Source organism: Bemisia tabaci, chromosome 8 (assembly GCF_918797505.1).
Source record: "Bemisia tabaci chromosome 8, PGI_BMITA_v3".
In the NCBI taxonomy this organism is placed as follows: Eukaryota; Metazoa; Arthropoda; class Insecta; order Hemiptera; family Aleyrodidae; genus Bemisia; species Bemisia tabaci.
In genome coordinates, this window is record NC_092800.1 from 4366551 (window position 1) to 4387495 (window position 20945).

General features: G+C 38.8%; 1 protein-coding gene across 2 annotated transcripts in view; it reads left to right on the forward strand.

Moving 5' to 3' along the window:
• Positions 1-20541, forward strand: part of Fs (Follistatin) — a 116130-nt gene extending 95589 nt beyond the window's left edge. Inside the window, exons 5-6 of one of the 2 annotated variants that reach the window (XM_019052850.2) lie at positions 13754-14077; positions 18739-20541. In XM_019052850.2, coding sequence (XP_018908395.2) covers positions 13754-14077; positions 18739-18806 — 392 coding nt within the window. In that variant the 3' untranslated portion in view covers positions 18807-20541. The remainder of the gene's footprint in view (positions 1-13753; positions 14078-18738) is intronic. The other variant, XM_019052851.2, reaches the window with a different exon arrangement.
• The last annotated feature ends 404 nt before the right edge of the window (positions 20542-20945 follow it).

Sequence of the window (20945 nt, forward strand, 5' to 3'; positions counted from 1 at the left end):
GGACGCAAGCTCGGCTCCCAAGCTCGGAGCTTTGAGCTTGCCCCGTGGCTTTGCCGGTCCTTGAATCCAGCTCTGGATTCCGACCTTCAGAGCTGGGCGCGCCAACCCGCGAGCCGCGACTTTCTTGCCCGCTCCCTCCCCCCCCCCCTCCCCCCTCCCCCCTCCCCCCTCCCCCCTCCCCCCTCCCCCCTCCCCCCTCCCCCCTCCCCCCTCCCCCCTCCCCCCTCCCCCCTCCCCCCTCCCCCCTCCCCCCTCCCCCCTCCCCCCGCCCGACCGCGTTACGTCCTTACATTGTCATCCTTACATTGCGATATTGCCAACGGACCTAGTTCTCGGTGAGGTTTCTGCCTTTTCTCCAGGGTCCGTCGTACTTTCAAAAGTTCGTCAGTATACTTCGCGAAGGGATAAAGGGATATATTTTGGGCCGAGTTTATCGCTAAACGCACATTTATTACATAAAATACGTAATGCTCAAAACCGGAGAATGGAGAATGGGGACGAGCCCCCTTAAAAAAATTACATTTTCCTGTTAAATTTTTGTTTGTTATATTTCTCAGGAGTGCAGTATGGTCACAAACCACCAACCGATCGGTCGTTTGCGAACTGCGTTAAGCAGAGTGGAAATTGGACTGAGTTAATCAGAAAGGAACCAACCAACATCTTCGAAAAAAATTAGTTTAGAATGTTTTTGAGTTGTACCAGTCGTTTATCTTCTCTTGTCAAAATCTGGATGTCGAAAAAAAAAATTAGTTCGTGAAATGAGGGGTTACAATTTATTGTCTACATTGAGCCTGGTGCAGGAATAAAACTTTAATCCTCTTTTTATTAGTTTCAATTTAACGTGGGTTGGTCCTGTTCTGATGAACTCGGTCTATTTATAAGAATAACTGTAGGTACTTGCGGTGTATAAACTTTTAATAAAAGCACCGAAGGTTATGAACAATCTCAGATGATATGAACCGCATCAATTTTTGTTCTCTTCTTGTCGTTACAAATTGTCATATTTCAATTCTTCTTCCTGCTTTTTTAAAACAAGTTTCAAGTCCTCCAAGTTGTCGAATCCCAGTGTAATTTAAACCCCGCACGGCACAATAGTGTAGGAGTAAGGCTTAAAAAACTCAAATTTTAATGTTTCAGTACCACTTTTTCTTAGAGGAAGGTTTTGTAAATATTTTTTCGTATAAAAAAACGCATTAATGTCAAGACAAACATGAGTTGAGACTGGTCATAGCGTAAACTAGGGGGTACACTCCCTGGCCGCTATGCAGCCTAACTCTTAGGCCGATTCGCCATCATCTCACGCGGGCTCATCTGGGAAATTTATGAAATTTGGCCCGGTACATTTTCAAAACGAACTGAAACAAAAAACAATCACATTATTTGAATCGAAGAATTCATCACTTTATTATGTAATGTACATATCGACGGTGAAACTACTAGACCACGTATCTCGTTTGCGGTGTTTCAAAATCTCTGCTCCCATTTTATTTTTTCGACGGAAAACAAATCTATTTTATACCTTGAAGTTTTCGCAGAGTTTTCTTCGCAAGGAGAAGAAAAAATATGGAAGTTTTGTTGAGTAGTTTTTCATTTAAAAAATGATGTATGACAGGAAATCTGCAACGCCGCAAACCGAGATACGTGGTTTGGTAGTTTCACCGTCGATATGTAACCTTAGCAAAAAAATACACGAACGTAGTCTCTGAACGTAGCTCGAATAATTTAACTAAAAAACACAAGACAGACGGGTTACTGAGGGTAAAATCAGCGAAACATAAAGCACATCATATGTTTTTGTTTCCTGGTCAAAGAGGGGGTTGAATTCACCCCGAAACGTCTCGAGGTTTGTGTCCTATCGTTTTTTAGCCTTGGCTACTCGTTTTTCTCGTCTTTTTTATTGTAACCTTATATGAATCACCAAATACAAAAAGGGCACATGTCCAGAAAACCAAAATTGTTCAGGAGACACAAAAAACTGTTTATTTCGTGGTAGATATTTTTTGGAAAGTCGTTATGTTTAAAAAAACCGGCTATCCGCTTCGCTCCGCGCCGGTTTTTTTTAAACATAACGACTTTCCAGAAAATATCTACCACGAAATAAACAGTTTTTTGTGTCTCCTGAACAATTTGGTTTTCTGGAAATGTGTCCTTTTTGTATTTAGCGATTCATATTTAATAACCTGGGTCATATTTCCAAAATCTGAGCAGAACGCGGACTCATTAGGTACTTTCACATGTTTATAGCCGCCAATATCATGGAAATTAGCTTATTGTTAGTGGAACAGAACGGTAGAATGAATTGTCACAAAGAGGGAAAATCTAGAGGGTCAGAGAACTTATAGTAAAGAACTTTACTCATTCTAATGGCCTCATTAACCACGCGCATGTAATGTTTACTAGAGGCGAGGCGTGAATGATCAATTATCGATATTTCTCCATTTGAAGCTATGGTAAAGAATCGATTATTACGGCGTTCGTTGCGAACACCCTGCTCATTGATCCTTTTCCATAGGTTTAAATGGCAGATTAATCGATATATAGCAAAACAAGCTACCCGACTGATGTATGTAAAAATATATCAGGAACTTTACGTATTTTACAGTTATTCCTGTTTTTCCGTATGTTGAAAGAGCTTTTTGCGCAGTTTCTCTAGGATGAAATCTCAAAGAATAGTGTTGAGAAAGGACAAACGTTGACATTTTGTCCAAGTCGGTTCAGTGAATTTATCTAGATCACGATCCAGGGAAAGCTCTCGGCCTATCTGCCCTTTTGTCACGAAATGTCTCTTAAAATATGCGCAACGCCATCTAATTCGTCAGAAAGCTAAATAAGTCGTAGTTGCTTCTCAGGACTAATCCCTTCATTTTAGATCATTGCATTTTTGCGCGTTGGAGTCAGTTTTAAAACACTTCGTCGTTTTTCAGACAAAGGAGCGTAACTCCACTCCAAGGTTGCAAAATTGGCTCAAACAATTCGACTTTTTACAAGAATATTCTTATGCAATTTCTGTCCAAAATTTTCCTGATTTTTGCATGAGATCATATGAATATTTAGGGAAATTTTCAGGTGGAAATGCTCAAGAATCTTCAGTTCAAATTTAAATTTGCGAGGAGAGATTTGGCAACACTGTGTGTGGTTACGTTCTTTCGTGGGAGAAACGACGAATTGTAACACAATTATCGCAGTGACGAATGAAAAATGTCGAACTTCGTTAAAGTCCCTAGAACCTTTCAAAACTTAATTTACCTCCTGAAGGTCTTGAAACTGACTTTTCACTATCTCATGAAAATTTCTTCCAATTTTTAAGATAATTTTGTTCGCAATTTCACCTAAAGTTCCTGAAAATGTCAAGGAAAAGCGTTCATAACTTGCGTCAAAAATAAACATCTTATTGAAGGATATTAGGCAACTCGGCAACTCTCGATGTTCATACGGCGTTCTACCTTAGCATAGTAAAAAAATATTTCAGTTTTGAATTTTTACCACCGAAGTCCGATTCCGCAGATGCATTTGGATTCGCTGTTCCTTAAACTTGGACTTAACTCATGCCCGACGAAGAGAGTATAGGGGATCCAGTGCCTATGTGTCGATATGGCTCTTGGAAGATGACGTGATTACGTTTTATTAAAGGGTACATTTGAGCTTTAATTACATCATGCCAACATTTATCGTCTGGCGGGAATTTACGATCTTTTTCTCATTGAACGGCGTTGGTCTAGACGCTCTCCAAGTAAGTACCCATTCGGAATTTATTTAGTTCAGCAGCACGGCGCACATTAGTGACGAATTGAATTATCAATGGCTACAGTCCGGAATGCTGCCATGCTAAGGCAAAACGCCGCATGAGCCTTCCGGCGTTGCTATATTTCATTTCATGAATGAAGAATTCCCTGGGAGAATTGTGAACATTTTTCGTCAAATTATTTAAAAAAAAAATTGTCCGAGATTTAATCTAAAATATCTGCAAATTTTAAGGGAATATAAGCATAACTTTCCTCCGAAACAAATGTTTCATTTGGGAAAAGTCGGCAGCTCCCGAATGTTCATAGGAAGTTTTTCCTCAGCTCGCTCGCGGATCCCCTCTTTTTTATTTGAGATCCACTGGATAAATGTTTCAAGGTTTCTGTAAAATTTCCATTTTGTTTGAAGAAAATTCTGCAGAGTTGAAAATAAGTGAGAAAAAAAAAAAAAAAAAAAAAAAAAAAAAAAAAAAAAAAAAAAAAAAAAAAAAAAAAAAAAACACTAACTTGTAGTGAACTGTATGTGACAAGGTGGAGATATGGTGCTGAATGGTGGTGGAGAAATAGTCCTTACTAAATGGTGTGGACCCGGCACCATTTCTCCACCTTGTAAATAAGTTGACTTGACTAACTTCCCCTCGAAAAAGGAAATTAGAGTATGGTGGTTTGAGATTTTGCAATCATGATCCGTGTTTGCCTAGTTTAGCCATCGTTATATTGAATGGCCAAAAAAATGAGAGGAAGTAAAAAAAAAAAGGATTTTAATTAAAAAGTGAATTGTATGTCAAGCAATTGAATAAATTCAGTAGCTTAAATCAAGTAAATAGAAAATTTTACAGTCCGTTACAAACATTAGTAGTATTTACTAGTAACGCTCAATGGGGAGGGTGGTCGAGGGTAACGTTATGCCAGTTTGTTTTTACGTGAAGGATGGAGTCTACGTCTCAAAAACGTTACGAGATGAAGAGAGGGGGAGGGGGGGAGGTCAAAAATCCAAAATTTAGCCTCACGTTTATTACGAACAGTCCCATATTATAATTTTGTTTTGGCAGTACCTATCTCTGCCAGCTTCGCCCTCTGTTGCAGAACTCTGGCTGTTAAAAACTCCTGCTAACCATGTAAGCATTCTTACTCTCTCTTTTTTCGCAACGAGACCAGTGGCGTGGCGTGAAGGATCGATTATCGATATATCGCCATTTGAAGCTATGATAAAGAATATATTACTAAGGTGTTCGCTGCGAACGCCCTGATAATCGATCTTTTTTCATAGGTTTGAATGGCGAATCAATCGATATATCGCAAAGCACGTCGAACGTGACAGACGGGAGATTAGCGAAATGCTGAGGAGAATTTCTATGCTGTCGTCTTGATGAAGAGCGTCGTTTGAACCTGCAGGCGTTGCCGAATTTCCCTCACTAAAAATTCATTTTTAGGGAAACTTGATAACATTTTGTTTTTAATTTTCCGGAGAATTTTACTCACGATTGAATCTGACGTTTCCGAAAATTTGAAGAGAAAATATTGATAACTTTTTTTCAAAATAATCGTTTTGTTGGGGGAAATTTAGCAATCTTAGTACGCTCATACGCGGTTATTCCATGGCACGGCAGTAGAAGTTGGTCCTTCGGGTTTTCGGGGCTCAAGGAGGAGACAGGAAAGCGCGCATTAGGGTAAATGGATAGTCATTTCCCAACCGGTTTTCGCCAGACGGAATTTAATGAGAGCCCTCAGACTAATGAGGGGAGAGGTAGGGGCTAATGCAGTTTATCGAGCGTGCACTTATTGTCAGGCGATGAAACAAAATAAAATAAAATAAAAATAAAAAAAAATCCGAAAAGTAAGAATTAGCATACGCTATTTGTCCATGCTTTGGTTTTGATCCGCGCAGATTCTTGTCATCCTCTAATCCACCCTGAAAATACCCGGTCCCCGCGGTCATTGGCGAAGCGTGAATGATCGATTATCGATTTCTCGCCATTTGAAGCTATGGTAAAGAATCGATTACTAAAAGGTGTTCGCTGGGAACACCCCGATAATCGATCTTTTTTCTTAGGTTTGAATGGCGTATCAATCGATATATCGCACTCCCGCGGTGTGTGCAGTCCTCGTAATTAGTCAAACGAGTCGACAAGTGACAAAACAACGCCCATTACTCCCATTCCGAGTAGAAACACCTAAACACCGCTAAGTATGGGCATTCAAGCGTTGCCAACTCTGCAAATCAGCAACATTTTAAAAATATGGTCACAATATTAGCGTGGTTGTCGACAATATTTTTATGACAATATACTTCTGAAAATATTGTTGAGTTGTTGTCACAATACTTTCAAAGTATTTTTTAATAAGTATTTTTGCAATATACTCTAGAAAACATTAATATTGTGTTATTATAATGTTTTTGTACAAATATTTTAAAAATAATTTAAATTTATTTTTAAAAAAATATCGAGAAAGTGCTGACACTTGAATATTTCCTAAACTTTTTTAAAGCATTTTTAAAGTATTACGGAAATATTATGGACACATTATTTTTGAAATATTTTAAAACCGTTTTTTAATTTGCAGGGAAATTGCCCGAGATAAAATACGGATTTGCAGGAAGAATGCTTCGATATTTTCTCTTGAATTTTTCAGAGAATTTTAATTAAACGTTGATGAGAGTATTCGATGCTTCCAAGGGAAAATATTCCTAACTTTCGCAAAAAATGAAAATATTAGTGGTTCAAATTTGGCAACATCCAGTTGTTGATACGGTCTTTTTCCTTCGCGTTGCATATTCCGCAACCACAATAAATGATATGCAGCGCAGTTTTAACTTCTCCTCTCGTGGACCTTTGCAGCGGTGCACCTGTCTTTTTTATTTTTTTTATAAAAAAAAAATTTGATCGCGCATTTTGAGTGCCAAATGTCAGACTGTCTGAGCCGGTAAGTGCCAAGAAATGAGAGAGAGCGAAATGAGTCGCGAATAATGGACTTTAGCTACGTTGCATTGTTTAATTTCAAATTTCACTTACTGATGCACATGACCACAGGAGGACGGTTCATAGAATGGAGGACAACGCTCAGTTTTACAGTTTTCATGTAAAGTTCTTTTTACGGCGTTTCTAGTAATAAAGCAGAGAAATCGAGAAAACGTGCTCATCTACTTCAATCGGAGGAACCTTACGCGAGATTGATTTATATTTCTAACTCAACTCTTTTCTAACTCTCTAGCAAAAAAAAAAAAACAAAAAACAAAACAAATTTGTTGGGTTGCGCTCTCGATTTATTCTTGAAATCACCATCGAAGGACTTTGCCCCATTCGTCGTTCCTAGATCAGAGAAAACAGAGGTGGAATTTCGACGGTGAAACTACCAAACCACGTATCTCGGTTTGCGACGTCGCAGACTTCCTGTCATACTTTATTTTTTAAATGAAAAACTACTTGACGTCCAGTCTTGAAAATTTCTGTGATTTTTCCTCCTCGTGCGGAGAAAATTCTGTGAAAATTTCAAGGAATGATATTGATTTGGTCTACTTCAAAAAAATAAAATGCGAGCGTAGATTTTTAAACACCGCAAACGAGATACGTGGTTTGGTAGTTTCACCGTCGATTTGTGTCTTGTCATGATGGCAACATTGTTGCATATTTAGACAATCGGAGCAATACGCGGAATATTGACGATGCTACAGTCTACAGTTAAAATTAGCAATAATTTCCTTTATCGGCTCAGGATGGAACACTGGAATTAAGTTACGGTGCAAAAGAAAGAGGCAAAGCTACCTCAGTTAGTGTCGAATTCGACGAACGTGTCATTTTAAATCTAGAAATCCTGAGTGCAACTATTCGGGCTCCATGGTTGTCCGTGTTGCATACGCACGACAGTAAAGGCGCTTTGGTTGACCAGGCACGCGAGCTTCACTGTGAGGATCAAAAATAGCAAATTGCCACAAATCCTTCGTTTAACACAGATATATCTCACAATACCCCGGTAAAAAGTGGCAGTAGAATCTGTGTTCCAAAATACCATAGACCTACAGCCGGCTACACAATTTCTTATAGCCTTTTATAGCCGATGGCGATTAAGCAACATCCAGGCGATAAAGAGTATGCTAAACGTTACTAATTACGTATGCTAGGACTTAGTGAGTTTTTGGAATACGGCTCTCTTTTTAGGCCGTATAGTATCTTGATTTATTTTGCGAGGAAAGCTCCGTACTTTTGATGGATGCCTGCCATTACTAATATATTAGAGCGCTTTCAGTTTTGTATGATACTGTGCCATACCTCTGGTGTGAAATAGTTGCTTCAAGCGCCGTGGCACGCTGCGGCGCGGCAGGCGGGCAGCCAGCGCGAAACGCGCATTGGCGCCTACAAACCTAACAGGGATACTTCACGCGTTGCGCAGTGCGTGAAGTATCCTGTTAGGTTTGTAGGCGCCAGTGCGTCGCCGCTCCGCTTTGAGTTAGGCTCTAATATTTTATCTGGAGGAGTCAGCGTTATTCAACTCATGATTTTGAAATGTTTGCACATCCTGTATGGATTATTCTTATTTTAATTGATGAAAAAAAATATGTATTAAAGGAAAACATAATGCGTGTTTTGTAATATTAAGGTGGTTCCGTGTCAAACTTAATGATTTCCAAAGCACACGAATTTCTACACGATTTCTTATAGCCTTTTATAATTGATGGCGAAAAAGCAACAGCCAGGCGATAAAGTGTAAAGCCCGGCGATAGGAACTATAGCCCGGCTGCATAATTTTTATCGCTTCCCGGCCGTATGATTTTCTCCGCATTCTACAGCCAGCTATATGATTTTCTGTAGCCTTCTTTAGCCGGCTGTAAGAATTCCTATGGTATTTTGAAACACAGCTCTTATCGCCAATTTTTACCAGGGTATGCTGGGCTTGCTTTGTGGAGAAGTTATTATTCCTGTCCAAGAGATGTCCTCGAAGTATACATGAAAAATAAATTGAAGTCTGTGTTATTTTAGATCCTCGCACTAAGGCTGGCTGCATAATGAAACGAGCTTCTCAGAGAGGTTCGACATGGAATTTTTGACTAAAACTGCAAATTTTGATGTTAATGCTTCACATCATAAATTTTATTGAGTGCTCTTTGAAGGTAATTGTACGCGAAATGCAATGAAACCGCTTCTAAAACCTCTAAGTTCCATATCAACATCGATAAAACCTTTTAATATTTTCAAATGTTGTATATCCCTTATCATTGACTCTTTCCTACTGTGCGTCGCTGATGAGGCGGCCAGTGTTTGAAGTAAAAACGCTTGCACTTCCTGTCCGCCAAAAGGTCGTAGGGCAACTGATGCCTTAGAATCTTTTCGTCGACGACAGTCTCTCGTCGTGCAACATCTCCTTGAATTTACTCATGAAGATGTATAATGAAAATTAGGATTAAAAACCCACAGTTGTGAAAGAACAACCCCTGAAACTTAATCTTCGGGAAAATAGAGGAACGAGCGTTTTCCACCGTAAGTTCACTTCTTGATTTGCGATCGAATTTTGCAAAATTTGCCGCCTTGGAAATTTTTTTTATATGCACATAGGTCACCATTCTTCAAAATAGATCCATACTTACGTAATGAGGAATTTAGTCAAGGAGCCTTTCCAAGAAAGTGTTTTTTTCCCATCATCTTTTAACGGTACACACTGGAGAGTGTAAATCCGTCAAAAAGTCAATTTTAAAGAAAAGTGGACTTGCACCTTGTACCCTTTTTCAAAATGATCATCAATGAAGCTGTTGCATGTGTCAGGAGTTTGCGCTTTAAATACTAACTCCAGTGTACAGTTTTGCGAAAAACACGATGGTGCCCCTGGTTTTCTTCGAAATAAACTCCAGAGCTCAAAAAATCTTTCAAAGTTAAGGCCGTAATGGAGGGGATATCCGATATCCCACCTCTACATCAAGACAAACTCTCTTTGTAAAGATAGGAGGCAAATATATTAGCATCAGGGTTATCGTGTTTTTAGTTTTGGAGTAAGAGAAAGTGGCAACCCTGTTGATGTATTTGCTCTCTCTCTTTGCATAGAGAGTATGTCTTGATATAGAGCTGGGTTTCCCCTCCATTACTGCCTCAAATTTTAGAGCTTTTTTTGAGCTGTGTAGTTGATTTCAAATAAAACCAGTGGCACCATAGTGTTTCTAGCAAAATTTTACATAGGAATCAGTGCTTAAACCGCAAATTCCTGACATACGTAAGAGCTTCATGGGAGATACGCAGTTTCCGACTTTTAACATATCGAGAGAAGATGTACCAAAGTTTCGCCTTCAAACAAAGAGGACACCTCCCAACGCTACTCCGATGTTAATTAAGTTGCATTCGGAACACTGACCCAACACCCAGCACCCGTACTGAAAGACAGCTCCAGTGGCACACCAGCACCTAATTACACAATCGCAACTGATCGATTGGACTGTATTTTGCAATTTTGAACTGTGATTTCTTGAACTTTGTCTATGAAAAAAATTTTTAATTGGAATCAGTGCTTTGATTTCAAATTTATTACACATTCAAGAGCTCAATTCACGCTAAATATGTTAAAAAAAAGAAAAAAAAAGAAAAAAAAAGAAAAAAGAAAAAAAAGAAAAAAAAGAAAAAAAAAGAAAAAAAGAAAAAAAGAAAAAAAAGAAAAAAAAGAAAAAAAGAAAAAAAAGAAAAAAGGAAAAAAAGAAAAAAAAAGAAAAAAAAATGTATGAATGTAAAAATATTTGCACAGCTGTATGATCATAACTCAAATTACGGATGCTAACGGATGCTTTTTTCATCACTAAACTACTTCTGAATGAGAACCGCGGGCTCTTAAATAAGGAGGGCACCATTGAGGAGACCCTCATCCGTCTAGTTGAATTCAGGACATTTAATCTAAGGAGCAAAACAAAATGTGCATATCACGATGTTTGCAAACGGCCAAACGTCTTAATCGCTGACAGAAAAACCTTGCAAGCCCCCATTCTTGCGGACACATTGTTACCGTTTTCCTCGAGCGCATAAATAATAAAATAACTTGACGGACACATTAATGGCTGGGAATTGACGTTAACAGATCGTTAAAATCTCTTGCCGTTTTTTGCATTAGCTCAATACATCATGATTTAAATGAGGTGTCTGTGGACTGGATTTACCTCCTGCGAGAGGTTGAGCGCCAACACTGTCGTGCCAAGGAAAAACGATGTATGGACCTTCAGGCGTTGCCAATTTTCCCTCGATAAAACACGAATTTTCTGATGAATGTATGAATATTTGTCTTCCAATTTTTTAGATAATTTTGTTCGCAATTTGACCTTAAGTTCCTGAATATTTAAAAGAAAAAATCCATAACTTGCCTCAAAACATAAACATCATATCGAAGGAAATTTGGCAACTCTTGAATGTTCTTACGGCATTCTTCCTTAGCACGGCAGGACAAGACTTATAAAATGCATTTCCCGTTTCCACTTTTTTTTGCCCTCGTGAAAGCATGTGACGGTATGTTTAATGAAATTCAGAATTTACTTGCGCGCCAGTGTCTGGAATTTGCGAGCCAAGCTACCATTAGTATTTTGCGCATAGTAATTCAAAATATACGACTGGCCCAGTTCAAAATTCATCCTATATCTCCATTATTAAACTCGCTGGAAAAAAGAGCGGCATGTATCTTGTTATCATTAAATATCTGCTCTGTTAGAATTGAATAATAGAATATGAATATAGAATATAGAATAAAACTCAAATATTATCGTAAAGGCTGCAACAGCCTCATGAGTATGAATTATCAAAACAATCAAATAGACATTTACAGCATTGTATAAAAATTATACCGAAAAATATATTTGAGCAATTTTAAAATCAAATTTTGATAAAATAGACAACGTGTCTAAAATTAAACTTTATTTTTTTCTTAAATTCACGTGGCTTTGAAAAAAGTATTAGTTTGTGAAGGTTAATAACTAAAAGTCAAGAATAGTTTTTTATCGATTAAAATTAATCGAGATTTTTTAACGGAAATAAATATTTGCTGAAATTACGATATGTCTCCAAGGCACCAAAAGAACGAAGTATCCCAGATGTGTCAAATTCCGTCGCGATGATGCGACCAATCTTACAGTACGGCAACGTTCCTATTTTTACGGCAAGAGACATCTTGACATTATGATGCCCTGAAAGTAATTCTTGAAGAATTACGCACTACGAGGGATACCCGACTTGCTGAGTAAATGGTTTGCCTAAACACGATAGCTCGTGTCCGTTCAAGAAACACTGAAACGTTCGTGTGGCTCCGCCGTCATTCTATTTCGGGTCAAAAACTCCTTCAATTGAGGTGAGCGGCAACTTATCATACATAGCCAAAGAAAGCGCTCTTCCCTGCACTGACAATTTGCAGAATCTCACAGCAGCGGGTGAGTTGAAAAGCCAAACTGGCCCTGCGATTTAAAGATGTCTGCTGGGATAGTTTTCAGTGTAAATTTGATTTCTGATATACTTATTCTGTTTGAATGCGTCCAAATGAATTTCTCATATTCATGGCGAAAGTCACGTATCTCTATAGCGGTGTTTCAAAATTTCCGCTTATATTTTATTTTTAAAGGAAGAAAAGTTAACTACATAACTTATAAATTTATACGGTATATCCCACTGACAGAGAAGAAAAATCATGGAAGTTTTCAAGATATTACGTTGTCTAGTTTTCAAAAGAAAAAACTAATTATAACAGGAAATCCGCAACGTCGCAAATAAAGGTACGTGGTTTCGCACTTTGGCCATCGATAGAGAAAGTCTTCACGGCGAGTCGATCATTGAAATTGATAGACAAGGCTATAGACAAAGGAGATAAAGGGAAAATTGAGCGATCCTGTTTGGTGAAAGGGGTTGTTCTCACGGACCAATGAGGGAGGAAATAACGGACTAACTTCATGGTCTCCAGTGAGTTGCCGCTAGTGAGTCCGTTGCAACCACCTACTTCTATCAATGAATCTTTTCAATGTTCTCTTTGTCTTCGTTGTCTATTGCTTTGTCTCTCAATGGACCAGTTGCGCTGATCTCAGAATTGTGTTTTGACGCTTGATTCTTGTAATTCAGCTAAAAATAATCAGAGTATTAACCGAGATATCGCACTTTGAAAAATTCTGTTTATGACGGCATCCACCGCGGCCCGGCAGTGGCACCCTTTGATTCCCTTTGTTTGTTCTCATCCAAATTTCACGTCGAGTAATCAGGGCAAACGTGTGTCTCCCTGAATGAGGAAACTAAGGCAGAAGAAACCGAGGGTGTCACTATCGCGATGGATGACGTCATAAACCGATTTTTTCAAAGTTCGATATCTCGGTCAATTTTGAACGTAGAAAGTTGCTGGTGGGATGGATCTTATTATTTCCAGCTGATTCATGAGAATTAGGCATTTCAACACGATTCTGAGGCCAGCGCAACCGGCCCTTTTCAATGATCATTGATCAGCCCAATGGTACCTTCCTATGCCACACAGAAAAAAAACCTCGTGCGTAGGGCCCTAAGTTTAGGTCATATGGATCTCTGAAGTTTTCGGATTGAGCATCTGAACACTTTAGGTCTAGCTGTCGAGGCTCGGATCACACATCTGAAACTTCAGTTCTTACATCTGAAACTTCAGTTCTTACATCTGAGGTACTTCAGATGTGAAAACCGAAGTTTTTCGGATGTGAGAACCGAAGTTTTTCGGGTGTGAGAACCGAAGTTTTTCGGATGTGAGATCCGAAGTTTTTCGGATGTGAGAACCGAAGTTTTTCGGATGTGAGAACCGAAGTACGTCAGATGTAAGAACTGAAGTTTCAGATGCGTGATCCAAACCTCAGCAGCTGGACCTAAAGTGTTCAGATGCTCAATCCGGAAACCTCAGAGATCCATACGACCTAAACTTCGGGTCCCACGCGCGAAGTTTTTTTTTCCGTGATGGGAGATCTCTCCATGGAGGGATGTGCCGATCCCTCCATGTAAAAGTGCTCCAGGTCTTTCTTTGCAGAGGATTGGATGTTAACTGGTGTGTTTTTGTTTTGGCAGAGACGGCCAAGTGTCGGAACATCCAGTGCCCGGAGCAGTACAAGTGTCTGGTGGACATGTACACGGGGAGCCCGCGGTGCGTGCGCTGCTCGCTCTGGAAGATGAAGTTGAGGGAGAGCCTCAACGGGGGTGGAAGTGGCGGGGGCGGGGGCGGCGGCGGGAGCGCGGTGATCAGCAACAGCCTCGTGCCGAGTGTCAACCGGGGTGGCTTCTTCTGCGGCACCAACAATATCACCTACTCCTCCCAGCTCCAGATGGTCAAGGACGCCTGCGCCACCGGTTACGTCATCGAAATCAAGCACCTCGGACGTTGTCGGTATGAAGGTACATTCTGTACTCACGCAACCCCTCCTTCTCACACACCCTCAGATCCAGCCAAAGAGACAAATAATGGACCACTAGACACGGTACGAATTTCAGCATTCTGATACATGTTTCTCAACCAAAATTTCACGTGGTACACGATTCACACAACGAAAATTACTAAAACCAACTCCTAACGAAGATATTAACGATTTTATTTCACAATGGTTACGAGGAATTTGAACTGCCCGCTCACAAGAAACTCAAAGCTCTACGTGAGTCAAATCGCGCACTACAACGGTTTCAGCAATCTTCTCAATCGAGCAATGTTCATTTCCCACCATGTGTTGTTCAAACTATAAGTAATTTGCTACAGCTGAGCCAAAGCGTCAAGATTGAGGTTGCCAGATTTTTTTATCGCAGAGACGTTCATGATAATGTTTAGCGAGCGATGTGAATCACGTAGAGCATTGAGTTTTCATGAGCGGATGGTTTCAATTCACGCACCAAGAATCATAAAATATCTTCGAAAGGAGTTGATTTCGGTTATTTTCGTTGTGTGCATCGTGTTTTACGTGAAATTTTAGTCAAGAAACATGTATCAGAATGCTGAAATTCGTACCTTGTCTAGTGGTCCATTGGACGTATTTCTATCAAACAGACCTATATGCAGGTGAGAAATATGGGGTGTGCTCGTTAGTTCTCTGGCCGTAAGAGTGAATGGGAATAATAAAGCGCCAGTGACGTCAGCGGCAATGATCGAGTTGGGACACGACGGGGAGATGGTCGTCGGGGCGCTTTAACTCATGAGCCCTGTCCGCAACGCTCTCGTCCCATCCTCGCGGCTCATGAATCCCGCATTCAGTTGGCACATAGGTCTATTTGGTAGAGTGTAAAATCCCGCTTTGCCAATTCTTCAAAAGGAATCACGCCCACTTTTACATTGTTTCTTATGCAGCTTCCACGAGCACACCCCATATTTCTCACCTCCACATAGGTCTGTTTGATAGAAATACGCCCAATTGGACCACATTCAGCAAAAAGGAACCAGCGCAATTACAGTGTTGAAAAATAGCAAATTTGTTTTACATCCCACCAAAAAATTGTTAATTTTAAAGGAAAATAATTGTCGAAATGTTAATACGGAACTTATATTGGGTATTTTTGTAAGAGAAGGAGAAACTACACAGTTTTGAAAACACTGTAATTGCGTGGGTTCCTTTTTGCTAAATTTGATCCAATTAAGATACACCTAAAGTACCTACAAGCGTAGAGTAAGGACATGTCGGTAATTTTGGAAATTAGGTCATAGAGCTCTTGGGGCCCAAAAAAGAAGCCATTCAATGAACTCAAATTTTCCAGAATGGAGCTCTCAGGAGGCTCTAGTCAGAAATTTGTGATTTAAATACTGATAGCTATGTAAAATTTTGCGAGAAACACGATGGTGCCACTGGTTTTCTCTGAGATCCATTACAAAGCTCAGCAAATCTCTCAAAGTTAAGGCCGTAATGGAGGGGATATCCCATCTCTAAATTAAGACAAAGTCAAAGATCAACTTTGGGGAAAGGTTGCAAAAAAGCCTTTTTGCAGCCTTTCCCCAAATTAAATTGTTATTTTACATGAACAAGTTTGCAGTGTTTTCAGTTTTGAAGACCCCCTAAAAATGGCAACCCTGTTAATGTATTGCTCCCTATCTGTGCATAGAGAGTTTGACTTGATAGAGAGGTTGACTCTCAGGGCAACGTAAGATATCCTCTCCATTATGGCCTCAACTTTGAGAGCAATTTTTGAGTTTTGGAGTTGATTTGAAAGAAAACCAGTGGCATTATCGTGTTTTTCGCAAAATTTTACACGAGAATCTGTATTCAAATCGCAAATTGCTGACACACGCAAGAGATCCATTGGACCTCAAGTTGCTAGATGTACGAGGGCTGTCCCAAAAGAAACCGGACTTTAGTCATAGAAGGCGAACCGAGCGTCGTAATGAAGTTTTCTTGGGCTTGTTTGAAAGCTGATAAGCTACTGGAGATGCTTGTTTTTACAGAATGCAAAAATTCGTCTTGGTAAGGAAACTACACGCTTTGGAGTAAAGGAAAGTCAAACTCGAGTTGCGATTTTTGTCTTTATTTCAAGAAAAACTTGGATACAACTTAAAAATAAACCCAGGTTTTAAGTTAAAAACTTCGTTGCTCTCTTATTCAAATGCTTAAAAATAAGGAAATTTACATTTTAAGCAGCTTACCAAGTCATCACCTATCCCCTTCAAAATACTCGCCAGCTTTGTCGATGCATTTTTGCCACCGTTTCTTCAATTGGAAGAAAAACTGTTGGAAATCCTCAGGTTTGAATGATCGCAATTCCTTCAAGGTGTTCTCTTGAATTTCCGGAATGGTTTGAAAATGTCGACCTTTCAAGGTAGATTTAAGTCGTGGAAATAAGAAAAAATCACACGGAGCCAATTCCTGGTTTCTGCATCACGATAATGCACCTGCCCATGCATCCCTCCAAATTCGCGAATTTTGTGCAAAGAATGCCATGAGTGTCCTCCCTCATCCTTCTTATTCACCTGACCTGGCTTCGTGTAATTTTTTCTTATTTCCGCGACTTAAATCTACCTGGAAAGGTCGACGTTTTCGAACCGTTCCGGAAATTCAAGAGAACACCTTGAAGGAATTGCGATCATTCAAACCTGAGGATTTCCAACAGTTTTTCTTCCAATTGAAGAAACGGTGGCAAAAATGCATCAACAAAGCTGGCGAGTATTTTGAAGGGGATAGGTGATGACTTGGTAATCTGCTTAAAATGTTAATTTCCTTATTTTTAAGCATTTGAATAAGAGAGCAACGAAGTTTTTAACTTAAAACCGGGGTTTATTTTTAAGTTGTATCCAAGTTTTTCTTGAAATAAAGACAAAAATCGCAACTCGAGTTTGACTTTCCTTTACTCCAAAGCGTGTAGTTTCCTTACCAAGACGAATTTTTGCATTCTGTAAAAACAAGCATCTCCAATAGCTTATCAGCTTTCAAACAAGCCCAAGAAAACTTCATTACGACGCTCGGTTCGCCTTCTATGACAAAAGTCCGGTTTCTTTTGGGACAGCCCTCGTATGATCCGAAAAGCGTGAGAGGTCTATATGACCCGAACCTCGGATCTGCTGCACGACGTTTTACTCTCCGTGTACTTTCATTATTTGTCTGTTTTTCTTGCTAAATTCGAAGGCAATTAGCGATCGACGGCAATTTGCAAGCCTTTACTAATGAGCAGAAAAAAATAAAAATATTTAGAAATAAGGAAGCAAGCAAAGTAGACTGATTATACTGCCGTGAATTTCGCCACAGTCTTTTACACAAGGTAGCAGTCATATGATGCCGTGCTAAGGAAGAGCGCCGTATGAACCTTTGTTAGTCGCCAAATTTCCTTTGATCGAATACGAATTTTCAGGAAAACTTGTGAATATTTTCCCTTCAATTTTCCAGAGAATTTGTTTCGTAATTAGATCTTAATCATCTGAAAATTTCAAGAGAAAATATTTCTAACTCTCCTCAAAAATAAACATTTTATCGGAGTAAATTTGGCGACTCTCGGATGTTCATACGACATTTTTCCTCAGCACGGTAGTATGTACACTTGTGTTTACGTAGAGGAATTAGTGACCGTTTTTGATGTAGGGCTGTATAGGCATCTAAACTAACTTCGCGACAAAGCGTAGGGTATCACGGGGAAATGAAGGCGTCTCGAGCCGGGATCGTAGTTGTAAATTCATTTGTCGATAAAACCTTTATAATGTCGGTTCGTATGAGTGAGATTTTTGAGACAAAACTCTGCGATCACTCTCGAAATGTCAGCAATCGCCCATCGGACTGAATTTTGTAATTCGGAACTACATTTTCTAGATCATCAGAAAAAAACATTTATGAGCATAGGGAAACTAATGGTACATACGTTATTTTTAAACTGGGCCAGAATGTATAGCTCCTATTTGCAAAATTAAGTCCAATTGGACTGCATTTTGTGGTTCGGAACTACGATTTGGCTCTTCCGTGGAAACACTAATTTGCATTCGGGAACTGATGGTGCATACGTTGTTTCAAAACCGAGGCAGAAATTGTAGTTCCAAATTGCAAAATGTAGTCCAATTCTCTGTTGCACATATACATTCAACGGAGAGTCCCAAAGCTGCAAGCTTGCCAGGATTACTACTGCTGGGAACTTCCGGTCCCGAAAACGAGAACAAGTGAGATTCTACTGTATTATGAAAAAGAAGGGAAAATAATTGAAGCTGTGCCAAATTTTGCAGTCTATAGGAAATCTTGTATATTATAAAAAAGAACCGAATAAAAGTAAAGTATAAATGGAATTTGGATTGCATTTTGCAAAAAGGAACCAGAAGAATTGCAATGTTGCTAAGATTTTGCAACTTAATGTTTTGCAATAAAATCACTGGAATCATGAAAAAAATACGAAATTTGCATGGTTATTCATGTCCTAAATTTACAGTTTCTTGGCAAATAAAATAGAAACTGTGAATGGATAATCAGATTTTTCTTCCAAGAAAAATAGTTGTACAATCTCAGCCAGATTTCAACGCTCCTGGTCCCTTTTTCCAAAATACAGTCCAGTTGTGCTGTTTTTTGTTTTAAATTTAATTTTATTTAAATTTAAATGTATCAAATTTGTTACAGGTCCGGGTTTTCGTCTCCTATCAAATTCCGTGCTAGATGAAGACGGGTCCCTGAGTGGATTCTTTTGAACGTTGGGAACTCTAATCTATTGCATTTCGGACCAAAGTATTAATTTTACCCCCCGTACTGCTGGGCGAACGCCTGAAAAGTTAGGTGATGTACTTAGGAAGAGAATCTATTCCATAAACATGCAGTATTAATTTTATTTATTTGAATAATTAATTTATTTATTAATATAGGACTTTGTTTGTTTTTGTTCGTAAGTCAGTAGGTATTTAGTTTATTTGTACGAAAGTCATGGTTCCTAAGAAAGCTAATTATAGTTAGGTAATTGTCAAGTATTTTTAGTAGTGCGATGTCATAAGTGCTGAAGATTAGTATATTCCTCTCTTCTCCTTCTTGATGTAAGGTCTGAATTAGAGTCATTTTGACCCAAAATTAAAAATGAATCGAATTTCTTAAGAAAGAACTGATTTACAACATACTGATGTATTAGAAGTTATACAAGAAAAATAAAATAAAACACGAAAAATGTGGCTCAAACTGTAAGTTTTTAAAGGAAGGATTTCTCCGGTATCTCAAAATATCTCTCGAAATTTGTCTTTCTCAATCCTAATTCGGATTTTTTCCACTCGTTTACTCAGAATTTTTTCTTTAGGCGCCGATGATTCTTTTTTAACACATTTTTTAGTAAGTGAAATTATGGCATCATAGGAATCAAACCCATTTTTTTGCTCGCCCCCCTCATGAAACAAAATTTAAGGTCGGTCTGTTAAAGGTATGTTTAGAAACTGTCCATTTGAGATTTTCATCATTTTTTTTCTGACAAGTACTGGAGACTCGATGTAGGCAATCAAAGGTCTCGATTCTCTGACAAGTTCTGTTTAGGTTCCCTGTGGGATGAGCATCAAACGTCGAACACCATAAATAAGGCACAAAATCTGCCTGCAAATACGCATGATGCAACATTTCATATAGGGCTCCTAACAGTATTAAGGTCTTGCAACCTAGGTATTGCATTTCGCTTCGAACACTTTATTGTCTGAAGGATGATTTGGATTTCGCCAAAGATTGCATATCCATTTTTATCGGTATGTGGAATGTAGCCAAGTGCTAGAAATAATGTAACATATTTTGGAAAGCCTACATTTTATCAATAAAATGTAAGCTTTCCAAAAAATGTTACAGTATTTCTAGCACTTGGCTACATTCCACATAGGTACCGATATATTTCAGTGCTACTAACTTTTGGACATTGTGTTAATATTCTTAAAATGGAGAAGTAAAATCACAAAGATTTTCAAGAGGTTGATTTGATAAATCCTCCGATGAAAAAATAATGGAAGACAGGCAATTCTGTAGAGAATCGCGGACAAAAGCGAAATGCGCGGTTTTCCAGTTCAGACCTTGATTTTGTTTTTCATGGACCAGGACTCGGTTCCAAGCCTTAAATTAAACACTGAATATCAGAGAAAATTTTAAGTTCTCTTCAAAGTTTTGTCAGTATTGAGGAGTGAAAAAAATGTCAAGGGACCATAATATCACAAGCCAATACAAGCCATACATAACATAATCTTTTTTCGAGCTATGCAGTACTTTTACTGTGAACGCACTATACTTTATCTGGAATGATTTGTACTATACGAGTAAATGTTTTAAAATTAGATAATTTTGTTGATTCATGTTTGTAAATATTTCAATGTTTTCATGTATCATAATAATGGACTGATTAACCAAAGAGATATCTGCACCTGTATATTCAGCAAATCAGTAACAATAAAAGTAATTAGAAGCGCCAAAAAATGTTTTTCATTTATCTAGCACTTTCTTGTCAGGCACCATGTCAACTTGCTCTCAATTTTCTCTGTTCCTTACCTTTGCTCCCTTTCTCGTTACTTCTTTTATCGACTACATTAGCACCTTTTAAGTATCGAGATGTGATGATAGTGTAGAATAGCCAAATGTAAAATTAAACGAAGGAAAAGCCTCTGTTAGGGCAACTCTGATGAGGTTTTTGGACATCTTTCCCATACACAGATGGTCATTTTTGTGTACTTACCCAATAACATCCCACCTTACGGTTAATTTTCAGCAATAATGTGCCTGAAAGTTGTATGGGAGCTTTGCCACATTAGGGTGGCCGTTAAAAATGGCTTTTTCAACTTTTTAATGGAGAACCCTGCAAAAGTTTCCTTTTAGTGTGTAAA